Below are 16,074 nucleotides of genomic sequence, written 5' to 3'. Positions count from 1 at the left end.
ACATACAGAGAATGTATAAAAGTAATTTGTAATGCACCTGATGTCATTTATGATAGTATAAAACTATTAATATATTCTTCCTTTATTATTTATGTGAACTAATAGAACTATTTATTTCTATTTTATATTGTTTCAATATACTTTCATCTATTTTTTGAGATATATTTTCAAGCTTTTTTGACGGACTTTCTTCTAGTGCAGGTAGCTTTATTTCTTTTATTTTGACTAACTTATCTAAAGAATGTAAAAGTAGAAATCGATTAATATCATTTAATTTGTTGGCAAGCAAACAAGCTTTATCGAAAACGATTTTGGGATTCGGCATGCAAACTCGTTCTTCCCTAAACTTGTTTCCATCAAGCTTCAGTTTTTCGATCTCCTTCTTAATTCTCTTACAATCGTCATCATTTTTGACATCATCATCCAATGTCACTGCAATATTTAAAATAAATTATATGTAAAAAGATGGAAAAATTTCATTGAATTGACAAATCTCAAGACTATATAAAATCATATGCTAGTTCAATCTATAACAAGTGCCACAAATTGAAAAAGGAAAAACTAACAGAGCGAAAGTTGATCTTCCAGTTGACCAAGTTCATGAATCTTATCTTGATAAGATAAGGTTGTTTCATTTATGGCATCGCCCAGCAAATCCAATATCAATTGTATAAATTGTGTTTCCTCCTCGATCAATAGCTGATCCACATAATTCAGCAACCAATTCAGAAGACCGATACATAAATAAGCGCGTATATTTTGCGACACGGGATAATTGCTTTTCGCGTAGATGCTGCCTTCGTCCGTTGGTTTTCTAATATCCATTTTCGCGAGAATTTGAATGAAGAATTTTTCACTTGTCGCCGTTCCGTGCCCGATTGCTATTTCCTCGCACTCGTACACATCACCTAATACTGTTGCTAAATGTTTCAATCGAGTCTCTTTTGCGTCACATGTAGCCGCTATAGCTATTCGATAGGTAGTTTTCACTTGCATCTGAAAACATTATTTTAATTAATTATATAAGTGTATTATTGTTACATATAAATATTTTATATCAAAAATATTGTTATAATATTGAAAATGTTATCTATGAGAGAAGATAAGATATTTATTTTCTTTATTTCTGTATCCCTCTCACCATTGTATCTCTTGATTCACTTTTCAGAATAGCATTGATATTTTCATTCTTGCACAAGGTGTCATAGTAAGAAGCATTATATTTCATTTCTAGAGTTTGTAACGCTCCATGGCTTTCCTTTTTTTCCAACCACCTCCGCATTGTATCAAACTCAGCTTGTTTTTTATATGTGCTCATAATCGCCTCGTGAGCATCTATGTGCACGTTCAAATACTGCATACAGATGTACAAAAAATTTTTAATGTTTTATAAATAATTATATAAGTATATATTATACATATACATACATACATATATATATATACATATACATATATATATATATATATATATTTAATATTAATTTTCTACAATTATATATACATATATAAATTTTTATTATTTATATATATAATTTACCTGAATCTGTCGGAGATCCGCGATAAGAGAACGTGCTTTTGACCAATCTGATTTGATAAGGGCACGTGTCATCGCATCCACAATTAAGGACATACCGTATCCTTCGTCACCGCTTAGAAACGCTAATTCAGACGCTACCTCCAAGCAATGTACGTCTTTCCGACGAGCAAGAATTTTCGCCGCCTTATCAAACTGTTTTAATTCTACGCGACTAATGTATGCAATATCAAATATTAATTTAAAACAGGAACTTTCCAACTCAAAATTAATAACTTATGTTATGCAAAACACAATATTGTCATGTGACGCACAAATTGCACAGATAATTTTCAATTATAAAATATACATATCATGCAATATACATATCATACATATATTATATATATATATATAAAATTTTATAATAACTATCAATAATTATATAAAATTAATTATCTTACCAATAAGCTGCTTGCTCCAGATGACCATTGAAAACACCCCATTCCGACCATAATTCTAATATCTTTTTCAAAAACGGATCATTATGGTCCAATTTGCATCTCGCAAGCACGTAAGCCTCCTTAAACATATTAGCATCTAAAAATGCTTCTATAGCTTCATAAATTTTGTGTATACAAAGTAAATATGACACTGCTTTCTCCACATTACATTGCCTTATTAATTGGTGCGCGTATGCTTCGCACATCTCCTTCCACATTCTGTAAAATTGTGATCAATATTTATAACTTTTTTTTTATATTTTCTTAAATGAAGAAGAAATATTCATACGTACTTCATAGAAACGCTAGGCGCGAGCGATACTAGGAAGTCGTTTAATTGTTGATCCTTGGCTGCGCACATCAGATTGTTTTGCAGATTGTCACACCACATATTCATCTCAATAGCGGTATTTGAACTATTTTGTGTTGATTCTGTAAACCAATAATTAATAATAAAAAAATTTGGTAATATGCGTAACAAATATAATTTAGCTTACTTTCACGATTAATGAGTTCTAAAACATGCTCTTTTTCAGAGAACAGCGATAGCGTTGCGGCAGTGCTATCTTTTTCGTATTGCTCTTGATTCTTTCTTATATCGTTTGTGATAAAATTTAAAACCTTGGATTTGTCGTTTATTATTTTGTTGTATTCGTTAAAATATGAATTTTTTTCTTTTTTCTTTGGTAGCCCTACTTCAGACTCTGCAATCGAAAATTTCGATGTAATTATGTATACGTAAATTGTATCTAAGCAATTATACTATGCAATTACTTGTATTATATACAATAGGTTGACTATTTGACATAGTCGTATCATTCTCCGCCTCGTCCGTTTTATTTTGTATCAATTTCTTTTGCGGCTTCTGCTGTTTCTGCTTCTTCTTCGCGATTTTAATGTCGGACATTTGCTTCGGCAATTGCGCCGGTGAAGTATAATCCCATATACGTAACATAAAGTCCGACGAGCCGGTCATTATCAATTGTGGTTTGAGGGGACTCCACATACAACATAGCACGGGTCCGTCGTGACCCATGTATGTGCCCATCAGCTCCTGCCTCTTAACATTCCAAACCTAGAAAATATTTGAAAAATATTTTTATAATCATATATATATATATCTACATATTTTCATTTTTTTGTATCGTTAGAATTCTGATTCTTAGATAATATTTGTTATTTGCAATAATATAATTATTTAATGTATCAATTCCAAATTTCAATAAATTTAATAAATTTAAATTTAATAAATGGCACACACAATGAAACAAATTAATCATGTAATGGTAAATAAGTTTGACTGGTATTAATTGCTATATAATATGTATGCGTATATTTTCAGGTCAAATACCTGTGCGACATTGTCGTAACTACCGGACACCAAATGCCCGCTGCAATGCGGACTCCAAGCTAGACACACCACTTTATCGATGTGCCCGTTTAACATTGCTACAATCTTGCAGCTTGCGTGCAGTTTGCGTTCTTCATTACTGTCTTCTTTCTCAATACAATCCTCGGCACTCTCCGTCTCCATTTTCTTTATCAATTCTGACATATCAAAAATTACTATACTCCAATCGGAGGCAACTGCCAAGTAATTAGCAGTTGACGACGTCCATTCATCTGTTGTCGTACTTTCGGGATGCCACACTAAGCAATTCACCATAGATCTAAAATAGTGTATTGTACTTTCGCGTTTCTTCAGATTTTGATCGTAGAACATAATCGATCTGAAAGAACAAACATTCATGTATTTGATGCAATTAATTTAAAATTATCTTTTAAGCGAAATATATGACTTATACCCATTTTCTAACGCGACCGCTAAGCAAAAGTTGGATTTCCAAGAAAATTCCGTGCATCCTCCCTTGATTATGGACATGGGTTCTGAAACATAAGTTGCGGTAAGGAAACAGTGTGATAAAACCGCGAGTGCCAAAATCTTACCATCATTAGGCGCGGATTTTTTGTATGCCACTAGTTCTCCTTCTGCACAGGAGAATAAATAGTAATCCGATCCAAGCATAGCCCATTCGAGCTTATAAATAGTATTTCTATGATACTGCCTATACAATATAGGTGGTTTATTAAAAGTTCCAATTGCGTCGAATACACCAACGCGACCCTCTCCAGTACCAAAGGCTATTATGTTTTCATCATCAGGGAACCACGACACCTGATACATTTGCACACGTATTATTATTTAATATTTCTCACATAAGAAAACTTTAAAATAAAAAAACTCCCGGAGAGAGAGAGAGAGAGAGAATTTTTTACCGCTCTTATCTTCCCTTTTATCTTCTGCCAATGTGTAACAACATCAAAAGTTTTGGCGTGAGGTTCAGACAAGTTCCACAAACGCAACATCGCGTCTCCAACGCCAAATGCAATACGCGTAGTATCGATGGAACAAGCTCCCATGCAATAGATGAATCCTCCTTGTGTAGGAATCTTATATTCCAGGATCGCCGATTCAGTAGGATCGCTGTTTCGTTTACAACATATAATCCAGCGATCTTGTGCCGAAGTCCAAACCGTGAGTCTAAAATGTTATATGGATAAGTTTAAATATTTCACACCTTATCGCAACACATAAAGCATTTACTCACTCAGATTCCATCCTCCAATTGTCAGATATTGAATCGTTTCTGGGTACAGCTGCTATGCAAAACAATCCTCTGCTGTGGTGTGCATGGAATAATTTACACGTAGGCTTGCTTTTGTTTGTAGGAAAATCCCAAGAGAGAAGTTCACCCCAAAGAGAAGAAGTTAAAAGCACTCTGGGCTCTACCCAACACACTGCAATATAAGTTCCAGTCGTGCCGAGTTTGCTTTTGTGAGAAGAACTAGGAAATGGCGCATGTGGTAAATTTATCACAGTCTCGTATCTACCATCTCCACCAGCTTTCCAAATAAACACCGATCTGCATAATGGAAGAAAAGAGCAAAAAGAAAATGATAAGACAGTAATATTTTTAGAGACAATTTGATAATTTTTTTATATAATACTTGCATATATTTCACATATGTAATTAATTCAACACATAAGCTATATAAGGTATAAAAATATTAGGAAAATTTTGTCTTACCTGTCTTTTGCACCAGAAGCTAAAAGTAGATCCCTCTTATCATTTCCATTTAAAACATTTACATCCGAAGGACACCATGATAAACTGACTATTTCCTCATTGTGTCCCCTAAGTTTATATAATATTGTTTCTTTTTGAACAATATAAATTAATCCATTTTTGGTACCTATCGCTATAAGATTCGAGTCGTGGGGACAGCAAGCCAAACATGTAGCGGTCAACTTGCCTAGAGGTATTATCTTGGATGTCTCATATGATATATAACAATACATTAGAAAACCTTCTGAATTTATTGCATACGCAAGATTATTATCTTTGGCTGACCAGTCAACTCCTACGATTGATTTGCCCTAAATCGAGAAAAAGATACAAAATTTACAGTCACATTAATAATTAAAATAAATCATCGTTTTTAATATATAAGAGCAATATTTTGTCACTTACATCTTTGAAAGAGAACTCCACGACCAACTCTAATGTATCCACATTCCAAATTTTGACCTTATCTTCATCGCCGCCAGAGATCAGTAATTCCGGACTATCTGGACTGTCAAGTTTAGGACAGAATGCCAATGTTGTTATCTTATCCTTAACAAAATCTTTAATTAGCGAATATTGTAGACCAGGATGACCTTCTTTCTGTCTGGCAATAACGATATAATTCTTGGCACCAAATGCCAAGGTTCCACGTTTCGAGCAAGCGAGGATGCTGCTCAGATACCAGCTTGGCGAGGGTGGCAACACGATCTCGTTCATCCTACTGTATTTCAGTATCCTGTAGACGAGAAGGAGATAAAATAATATATTACAACAAGATTTTGTAGAGGGAATAATTCCTAGGAAAAAAAAATTATGACACAAAAATTACGTATTGTCTCGGGAAAAATATAAAAGATAAAATAATATCACAGAGTTACATGAGTTTTATTTTTTTAAATTATTTTTATAATGTTTATATATACCGTAACCAGTCACGTTATTGATTGAAGGTTAACCGGTGTCGCCGATATATATTTTCAATCTCGTAAGAAGTTTATAACTGCCGTCAGTCTATCATCTGGACGACGACGGAGAGGGCGGAGAAAGTAACGTGATTTTCTAAAATTACCTTGTCAAACGTAATATTACAACAATTCTGTTCACTATTGTATCACGGTGTTGATCGATCGTTTTACACGTGCGAGAATCACGCGGCAAATATACATGTAATGTCTGTAACGGCTCTCTAAAGTCTAAACTGTCTAAAGGGGCTAAATATTAGATATGAGATATATATATATATATATATATTATCCTTCAAAATTCTTATTTCTTTTTATGTGTATTTATATCGAGATTTGTATCGAATGTAAAAGACTGAGCGATTTTTTTCCAATATACGTGACATAAGATATCGTAGAAAGCGCTTTGAACAAAAGTATACGAAACGTCAAATCTTTAATTTTTTATCGACGTGTGTTAGATGTCAAATTTTATTATTTATTTTACAAGCATATTTTTCGATTAATTACACTATATTGTGATTAATATTATTAGAAAAATAAAAATAACAAAAATAAAAAAAAAACTACAAAAAAACATACTAAAAATATACTATATATAATATTCAAATTTTAAATAAATTGAGGATAATCTCTGTATATACCCAGACAGCACAAAACATCCTCAGGATCATCCTGAATATGTCCAGGACGGTTCAGGACATTTGTAAGATGTTTTAAGATATATTATTATAAATATATTTATAAAAATTTAATATGCATACATAATTATTTTTAGTTGTGTCGGCTATTTAATATAATTTAGAAATCTTAAGTATTATAATAAGTATTAATGTCCTATAAATGTCCACTGGATAACCCCTGGATATCTGTAGGATATATCTGCCCTGTCTATTATATTGGATGTCTTTTGGATTTCCAGAGGACATATACATGTACAATTAATTATTAACATTAATTTCGTTTAATATTAATAATTGAATTTGATGCGCACATTTTTATATATCCAAAATTATTATTTATTTAATATTTTATGAGAAATGTTACTGTTCGCAACATTCCAAAAACTTTACAAACAATAGTATTCAACCGCTAGTTCGTTTGTTTACCGCTATGCGACGTGCAAACTCGTATTTGAGATTTGGTCATGAGAATTATATAAAGCTTGCAAAGAGCAACTGACAGAAAATTACAAATGTAATTATTATCCATCAGTTCAATTTCTGATGGAATCCCAACATGGGGAATTCAGATATTGGATTGTTTAGAAAATATATTATACGACTCAAATCCTGAATCCAAATCTAAAATATTCATGTACAGTACGAAAGCCTCAAATATTAAACAACGTGAACTATTTTTAATATTAGATTTTTAGTATTGGCAATAAATAACAGAATACAAAATCTTAATTTATATTTAAATTTTAAAATTTGCTCCTTCAAACGTACGAAAAATATCGATCCCTAACATATATCCTATAGAAATCCTTAGGATGTTCCACAGGATCTCCCTGGATTGTCCAGAGGTTAGTTTTATATTTATGGCTATCATTTACTCTTCCTCAGGACATCCAGAGGAGATCCGAGGATTAAAATGGGATATCCTCAGGATATCCTACATGTATGTCCTGGATGCCCTTTGGACGTCCTAAGGACATCCTTGTGCTGTCTGGGTATATATATATATATATATATTTTAGATTTACGCGTCTTTTTTATTTCATGCTGCGGTACCGGCAAATCTATGTATTTTATTTACGCACATATTTTTTTGCATGACTAATATAACACGCGATAGTGGACTCCCTCTCGTTCTCTTTCTCTATCTCTCTTTTTCTGTTTCCCCGATTGATAAAAAATAATCGTAAACGAAACGACGAATCGTTATAATACAATAAGTGACGTGCACATACAGAGAGCAGACGTATTTAGACGACTTGTTTTTTATTTTGCCTTTTTTTTTCGATTATATATTATATATCACGAAAGTCCGGAGAACTCTTGACCTGGCGTAGATTTTTTTTCATTGTTTATTGATTCGTTCGTTGACGAGATGAGATTGACCGCGATCGTGTATCTGCTGACGTTCTGCGGCCTCTCCCACGTGGTGTCGGCTGGCATGACAGCTGTCAATGAGCCAAGCGTGGAAGGAATATCGTGGACCAGTTGGGAGATGACGAAAAACAATTCCGATGTCATCCCCGATACGGTAAGCATATACATACATGTATGCTTTCGCTCATAAAACGAAAATTAAAGTTTCAAAATTTGCTCTTTAGGTGGAGAATAGCATTTGATCGACCAATCAAAATTAAAAAAAAAAAAAAAAAAAAAAAAAAAATATTTAGAAGTAAATTTTAATACGTAACCCAAAGAATGATCGAAAAAGATTGTCGCGCTTTTGTTCAAAATAGAAATCTAAATTTCGCAAAATTATATATTTTCTTTATTTAATTGTGTCATCTATAATAGTATTCGTATTCTTTTTTGTTTTTTTACATTTAATATTTAAATTTCGAGTTAATATTCAATTGTTAGTATCGTTTAATTGCTATTTAATCATTTTTTTTCTGTTTTATATGTAAAATATTACCACGTAACAAGCATAGGTCGCAGATCTGTTTTTTATAACTGAACTCGCTGCACTAATTCAGAGCTTATCTTTCTCCTTTCAATACGGAGACAAAAAAAAAACTTTGAACAAATGTGTGCAGCCAGTTTAGCTATAAAAAACAAACCCCCAGTTGATGTCAAATGACGCCATTGAACATCAGAATAATGACATATGCATATTTGTTATTTTTAGAATGTTATGCTACTATGTCGCTCTCTGATGATATTTATTCTAGTCTATTAAAAAGAATAATAATTCAAAAAATTAAGTTTGATCCAGGATTCCCTTAAAATATGATTTCAATTGGCTCAAGGGATAAATATGAAGAAAAGTTTAACCCTGTAAATTAATTTGCCTCCGAAATTATTTTTGTCGAGCTATATGCGAAGATACTTCCTTTCCTTTTGTTTTATCTAGAAATTATTCGACATTTAATTAAATAATAATTTTTTTTTTTTTTACTTTATTCCGACTTTTTTGTAATAATTACTCATAAATTTATTTCAACTTTAAATTAATTTTTAGTAATGCTTTTTTTTATATTCTTCTTCTAGCTGGAAATGATAAGGAAAGCGGGTTATCCGGCAAAGGCTCATGTTGTAACAACGGAGGACGGTTATCTCTTGACGTTACATCGTATCCCAGGTGGCAACGGCTCTTTACCTGTGCTGCTGCAACACGGTCTGTTATGCACTTCCGCCGACTGGATCATTCTTGGCAAAGGCAAAGCACTCGGTACAACCCTTTTTATCTTATATATATATAGCTATAATCAATCCTTCAGAGATATTTCCTGAAACCCATACAGCACTAAAGCTTGCAACAACATTGCTGCAACATTGTAATATTGCATATTGCAGTTTAATGTTGCAGAAATATTGCAAAGACATTATTTTACAATATAACTAGCAATGTTACAGCAACATTCCAAAAATATTACAAAAAAAGTATTCAATAATCGCTAGTTCATTCGTTTACCACTATGCGGCGCATGTTGCGCTATCTATTCCGCATTTAATTTTTAGTCATGATGATTATGTAAAGTTTACAAAGAGCGGCTAGTAAGATTAAAAAGATATAATAACTATTTTTGTTAATTTAAGTCGTATGATATGACCCCAATACAGGGGCTCGGACTAAGAATTTTTTAAATAATTTCCATTCTTATATAAAATCAAAAATTTGATAATAATTTTCTAATATGCAAGATATTTCAGATTTTAATAAATAAATTTTGAGATTATATAAAGACAAGAGAGATGTGAAAAAAGTCGTTGTATGCGTAAATTCACCACAATCTTTTTGCATCCGGATATCTGAATATTTCGGATACAAAGAAATTGTGAATTTACACAATTGCAAATTGAGTTTTTTCTTATTTCTCTTAGATATTCTCTGTCATTGGAGGAAGTCGAACGTATATTGAAAAATTTACATTTTATAATTTCGTTATTATTATAATACAGAAAATCTATATACACGCTACATCCTGACTCTTATAGGCCTAATTTCTTATTATTTTTTTCATATGTTAAGGATATTATGTCGATAAATATACATAAAGCATTATTGCATATATGTATATTATATTATTATGTTGCTGCAATATTATATTGCAATATTTTTGTAGGCGGACATTTTACTGTTGCTGCAATATTATAACAACGTTGCAGCAACATTTCGCAATGTTTCTGCAATATTGCGATCTTGCAGAAAAATGTTGCTGCAATGTTATTGCAATCTTGCGGTGCTGCATGGGAATCAATCAATCTCGATGTCCTATCGGAAAAATGCTTAAGAGAAACTCTCGAATTTATAAATAGTAAACATGGCGAAAAAACTTTATAACGCAACTTTTTTTCTAATTCTAACGCAATTATTAACGCATCTTATATTTTTTGAAAAATTTTCTAAAATTTATTACATTGTACATATATATATATATATTTTTTTTTTATAATTGTGTATATATTATATATTTAAAATTGTTTATTTAACTCATTGGATAAAATAATGTAAATTATGTTATTATTAATGAAATCATTCTTATATTAAATTATAAATCAATTTGCAATTTTAATCTTATTAGTCAAAAAGATTAGAAAGTAAAAATATCGTGAAATATATATAAAAATATTATATAAGAAAATCCAAGTTATGTAATAAATATTGCAGAGAGTGTTTTTTTTTTTTACATTTTTTAGCTTACTTATTGGCGGATCAGGGATATGATGTTTGGTTGGGTAATTTTCGTGGTAATACTTATTCGAGGGCACATATTTCTCTATCGCCATCGGAATTGAAATTTTGGGATTTCAGGTATTCACAAATAAAATAAAAATAAAAATAAATGGTACTTTAAAAATGATGTAGAATTTCGAATTTAATTCTGGATTTAATTTTGGCGTTAAACGCAAGTAGAAAGATAGATTTATATATATTGTATGCTCTTTTTTACTTTGTTATATACTTATATATATTTTTTAAGCTTAAAATAATTATATATATATATATACATATATATATATATATATATATATATATACATAAAGTACGTATATATACATATGTATGTATGTATAGTCATATATGATAATGTTTAAGAGTTAATATAAAATGATAAAATAATATTTTGGACACGAGCTGTCGCTTTAAAAATATTCATTTATATCTTTTTATTAACTCTTAATTGTTTCCAAATGACTGTTTTATATATACACACATATATATATATATGAAATATAAATTTTATGCGATTATAAATATATATATTACATTTTATGATGATATGTCAATTTTCCATTATAGCTTCAACAAAATGGGCATCTATGATTTATCTGCAATGATTACATTTATCACAAATACGAGATCGCAACCGTTGCATACCTATATCGGTCATTCAATGGGTACAACAAGTTTTTACATAATGGCATCAGAGCGTCCGGAAATCGCACGAATGGTGAAAATGATGATCAGCTTCGCGCCAGCAGTTTTTATAAGCCACATGAAAAGTCCACTTAAATATTTCTTATCCTACTGGAGAATATATCAGGTGAAGTAATGTATATTTTTGCTATATATAATTAAAATCTTTGATTGTAATTTTAAGGAGATGTTTTCCGACGAGTTAATATTAAGATTAAAGCTTTTTTTAAAATTCTTTTTAGAACTTCCGAAAAAATTGATTTTGAAGATTAAAATATTAATTTTTTTTGTTTCACATTCTGTTAGTTTATGTCGTACATATTAAATTTTTAATTTTAATTTTAACAAGATGCTCTTCGACGAGTTAAAATTAATATCAAAGTAACTGTCAAAACTTCTTTAAATTAATTCTAATTGGTTAAAAAATAGCTCAAAAATTTATTTATTTATTCTCAGAAATACCGCTGAAACTTGAACAACGATAGACCCCAACACACATGTGCAAAGGATATCTAGAGGACATTGAGAAGAAATCCAAAGGGCATATAAAACATCGTCCGGATGTCATCTGGAGGATATCTTCTGGATGTTCTTTGAATGTCCTCTGGGCATATGTGTTGTTAGGGAAATCATAAGCAAATTATAGATAAAAAATTTTTCATTGCAGATGATCATGCGAAATTTCTTTCACGACGAATTCTTGCCACAGGGCAATTTTTTGAGATTTCTCTCGAAATATGGTTGTGATCAGAATCTCGCCGAGAAGGAGATCTGCGCCAAACTGATATTCCTGATCTGCGGTTACGACCCCGAGCAGTTTGACTACGTGAGTAGTGATTCGTAATCGAGATACTTCGATCGAAACTTTGATAATCATGTTCCGTCATTTGAAGATCGTGCGATCACGCCTCAGATTGTATTTTGAGCGTTCTTGTTCCCTATTTTAGACCCTATTGCCTGTCATCCTTAATCACGATCCGGCCGGCGCCTCGACTAAGACGATTCTGCACTACATCCAAGGATATCAGTCGGGCAAGTTTCGTCAATATGATTACGGTCAGGAAAAAAATTTGGTGATATATAACTCGCCGGAACCTCCGGATTACGATCTAACGAATATCACGGTTCCAATCGCATTGTTCTACGGTCCTGGTGACTGGCTGGTTAACATCATCGTAAGTAACGAAAGAATGCGTTTTAAAAGATAATAAAATAAAGGAAATATACATTTTATAAAGATTGATTCGCGCTAATTATGCATATGTCAAACTTCATTCCTAGGATCGAAAAGACAATTTTTTTTTTTTTAAAGAAATCGAGAAATGATAATTCACGAAAACATTTTTTCAAGGATGTGAAAAAGCTCTACCGCCTATTGTCCAAAGTAGTGGACATGTACGAAGTGCCGTGGCCCAAATTTAGTCACTCGGATTTTACATGGGCTAAAGATGCGTCCAAACTTGTGTACAAAAGAGTACTCAAGCTCATGAAGGAGAGGAATCTAAATAATAGTACATCAGTGGGATAATATTATATTGAATTCAAATGGAAGATGTATATTATATATAAAACCTTTAGTAATAGATACGATTAATAGTAGTTGCAATTTTAAATGTAATAAAACGTAAACTTATAATATTCTTGTATTATTTATGATTGGTGCAAAGACGGATTAGAGTAATCCATGCATTTTTAAGCAATCCTTGTTTCAGCTAGTGATGCATCATCGCGATAGATCGTAAAGATATCTTTAATACGACAAATATAAAATTACAATATGCAAATATAGAATAAATATAAATGTAAATATAAATGTATTTTATAGAAAAATTGGACTTAAGAGAAAAACATGTACTGAAATTTGCCACGATATCATCAGGTCATATATTGGGTTGAGTAAAAAGTCATTGCGTATTTTTTGTATATTTTTCAAAGTCATTTATTTATATAAAGAACAAAGATCAATCAATGATATATTTTCCGTTTTGTTCGATGACCTTTTGCCATCTTTCGGTGAGCTTCATAATTCCCCGTTCGTAGAATGACCTGTCTTTATTGGCGAAAAACTGAACAAGGTGCTGATTTACCGCCTCATCTGAATTTAACGTTATTCCATGCAAGGAGTTTTGAAGAGAGCGAAACAAGTGGAAGTCTGACGGCGCAAGGTCAGGCGAGTATGCTGGGTGGGGCAACACATCCCATCCAAGCTCCAATAATTTTGGACGGATCGCCAAAGATGTGTGTGGTCTCGCGTTGTTGTGATGGAACACAACTTTTTTACGATTGACGAGCTCCGGACGTTTCTGGATGACAGATTCGTTCAAACTGTCCAATTGCCGATAGTACACATCCGAATTGATTGTTCGGTTCCTTGGTAGGAGCTCAAAAAACACCACACCCTTCCAATCCCACCACACTGAGAGCATAACCTTCCTCTGATGAAGTTCTGCTTTTGAAGTCGTTTGAGGCGAATCATCACGTCGGGACCAAGACCGTCGCCGTCAAATGAACTTCTTTGAGTTCATGAGGAATCCAAATATCGAGCTTGCTTACGTATCCCAGCTTCTTTAGGTGGACGTGATCTGCAATCTCTCGTGTCGTGTAACGTGGGTTTGACTTGATCAATGCCTTTATTTTGTCGTCATCAACCTCGGTGGGCCTTCCTGACCGAGGAGCATCTTTGAGATCAAAATCACCAGCGCGGAATTTCTTGAACCAGTTTTGGCATTGACGTTCTTGTAGAGCATCGTCACCGTAAACTTTACGCAATTTTTCACAAGCTTGACGCGCGTTCTTCCCTTTACGGAAGTAAAATAGTAAAATATGGCAAAAATGCACAGTTTGGTCTTCTATCTTCAACTTGTTGTAAAATCTCCAAAACTCAACCAAATCGCTCAATTCTTTTTTTAGAATGAAGCTTAAACCGTCAGCTGTTAAACGATATATGACAAACATATGTGTGAATGACTCTAGTACTGCCAAAACTGAACTAATGCCATCTGTTGCAAAAATATGCAATGACTTTTTACTCAACCCAATACATATAATAATAATATCCGGAATTTGACGCAATATGATATTTTCATTATATAATTATGTGACTAGATCTGATTATATATAAAATTTTAGATATTTTTTTTTATACAATATGATTATATAAAATTATGTTGTCAGATTCTTTCATAACTTCTTATATACATATGTATTTTTACATCTGGTCATATCATATTTATTTTTTCTCGGATATTTATAATATGCAAATATAAAATAAACTGTAAATGTAAAAATAAAAAGCGAAAAGTTATTAAGTGAATAAATATAATAAAATTTAATCGATTTTGCATCTTAAACGCTTCTCGATCTATCAATGTATATTTACTATACCATGACATGGTATAGTAATAGTAATACAATGACACCAATTATTCGAATTCGCCGGAAAAAATTGTTTATATACATACATTCTTTATATAATTATATTAATAAATAGAAGCGGTATTAATATTTCTACCTCTTTCTCTTTCTCTCTCTTGGAAGATAAGCTTTATAATACTTATGAATTTTGAAAAAATGTAGAAATGTCAAAAATGAATCGTTTCTTCGAGGATAATACTCGAAACATTTTTTAAATTTCCAAGACTATCAAAGTCTCTTCAGAATAATTTACTTTTAGTCTATTTTGTAATACAAATCAGAAAGCAAGAAATGTTGTATAACTTCAACAAATTTATTGAAACGCTGAGTGAAAGATGAATATCTTTCTGCAACGACACTGTGGAGAGAGAAAACCAACTTTTCACGGGTAGCTGAATCCACTTAACAACGACGATGCTTTCAATTGTAACGAGGTTTATAATTAAATACTTATATACTCATGGGTTTGTAACTTTCTACATATATTATAACTTTCTGCATAATTTAATATTGAATGAGGAAAGAGGGTGAAATAGAGAGGGTCATCAAGACCCGGAAGCTCTCCTACTTCGGACACGTCATGAGACACCCAGAAACGTACTCTTTGCTCCACCTAATAATCCAGGGTAAAATAATCGGAAAGCGCGGTCCAGGCAGAAGAAGGACATCGTGGCTGAAGAACCTACGTCAATGGTTTGGGAAATCCACCGGTTCACTGTTTAGAGCGGCAGTGAATAAAGTTATGATAGCTTCCATGATAGCCAACGTTCGATGACGGATACGGCACTTGATGATGATGATGATGATGATGATGATACTTGTGTTATTTTTACACTTTTGTTTTCCTATAGATGAAGCTTTGTTTTCGTGACCAAATTTTTTTTCGATTTTTTATGCCATGTGTTCAGTATTCTAAGATGTCAAAAAATCATATTCTTAAAAAATGTCTGTATGTATGTATGTATGTATGTATGTATGTATGTACCATATATATATGTATATATGTACAC

At 32.1% G+C, this 16,074-nt stretch overlaps 2 protein-coding genes across 2 annotated transcripts in view; one reads left to right on the top strand and one right to left on the bottom strand.

Annotated features, from left to right (window-relative positions):
• Positions 1-40: 40 nt before the first annotated feature.
• On the bottom strand, positions 41-6,333 carry Rig (rigor mortis). The gene is made up of 16 exons (XM_070301000.1): positions 6,071-6,333; positions 5,553-5,883; positions 5,109-5,458; positions 4,629-4,943; positions 4,297-4,561; positions 3,967-4,195; positions 3,825-3,906; positions 3,371-3,749; positions 2,794-3,094; positions 2,517-2,723; positions 2,313-2,451; positions 1,981-2,238; positions 1,541-1,751; positions 1,142-1,354; positions 567-996; positions 41-432 (listed from the first exon to the last, which is right to left on the bottom strand). The coding sequence occupies exons 2-16, from the start codon at positions 5,862-5,864 to the stop codon at positions 86-88; spliced, it is 4,038 nt and encodes a 1,345-aa protein (XP_070157101.1). The 5' UTR covers positions 5,865-5,883; positions 6,071-6,333; the 3' UTR covers positions 41-85.
• A 1,646-nt stretch (positions 6,334-7,979) lies between these two features.
• The window catches only part of LOC138936446 (uncharacterized), a 36,900-nt gene continuing 28,805 nt past the window's right edge, over positions 7,980-16,074 (top strand). The window contains exons 1-6 of the mRNA XM_070301868.1: positions 7,980-8,320; positions 9,280-9,460; positions 10,930-11,044; positions 11,534-11,777; positions 12,318-12,476; positions 12,598-12,825. Coding sequence (XP_070157969.1) covers positions 8,165-8,320; positions 9,280-9,460; positions 10,930-11,044; positions 11,534-11,777; positions 12,318-12,476; positions 12,598-12,825 — 1,083 coding nt within the window. The 5' untranslated portion in view covers positions 7,980-8,164. The remainder of the gene's footprint in view (positions 8,321-9,279; positions 9,461-10,929; positions 11,045-11,533; positions 11,778-12,317; positions 12,477-12,597; positions 12,826-16,074) is intronic.

This window comes from Polyergus mexicanus, unplaced genomic scaffold (genome assembly GCF_030449975.1).
Source record: "Polyergus mexicanus isolate NDT 795.1 unplaced genomic scaffold, iyPolMexi1.0 SCAF_9, whole genome shotgun sequence".
NCBI classification, from domain to species: Eukaryota; Metazoa; Arthropoda; class Insecta; order Hymenoptera; family Formicidae; genus Polyergus; species Polyergus mexicanus.
This window is presented reverse-complemented; position numbering and strand designations above follow the sequence as displayed.

Excerpts from the sequence above, each read along its gene's own strand:
- Rig (XM_070301000.1), bottom strand. The coding sequence starts at position 5,864 with ATGAACGAGATCGTGTTGCCACCCTCGCCAAGCTGGTATCTGAGCAGC. Across the intron at positions 3,750-3,824 it reads GCGGTCGCGTTAGAAAATGG|ATCGATTATGTTCTACGATC; the intron begins GTATAAGTCATA and ends TTGTTCTTTCAG. Across the intron at positions 997-1,141 it reads GTGAATCAAGAGATACAATG|ATGCAAGTGAAAACTACCTA; the intron begins GTGAGAGGGATA and ends TAATGTTTTCAG.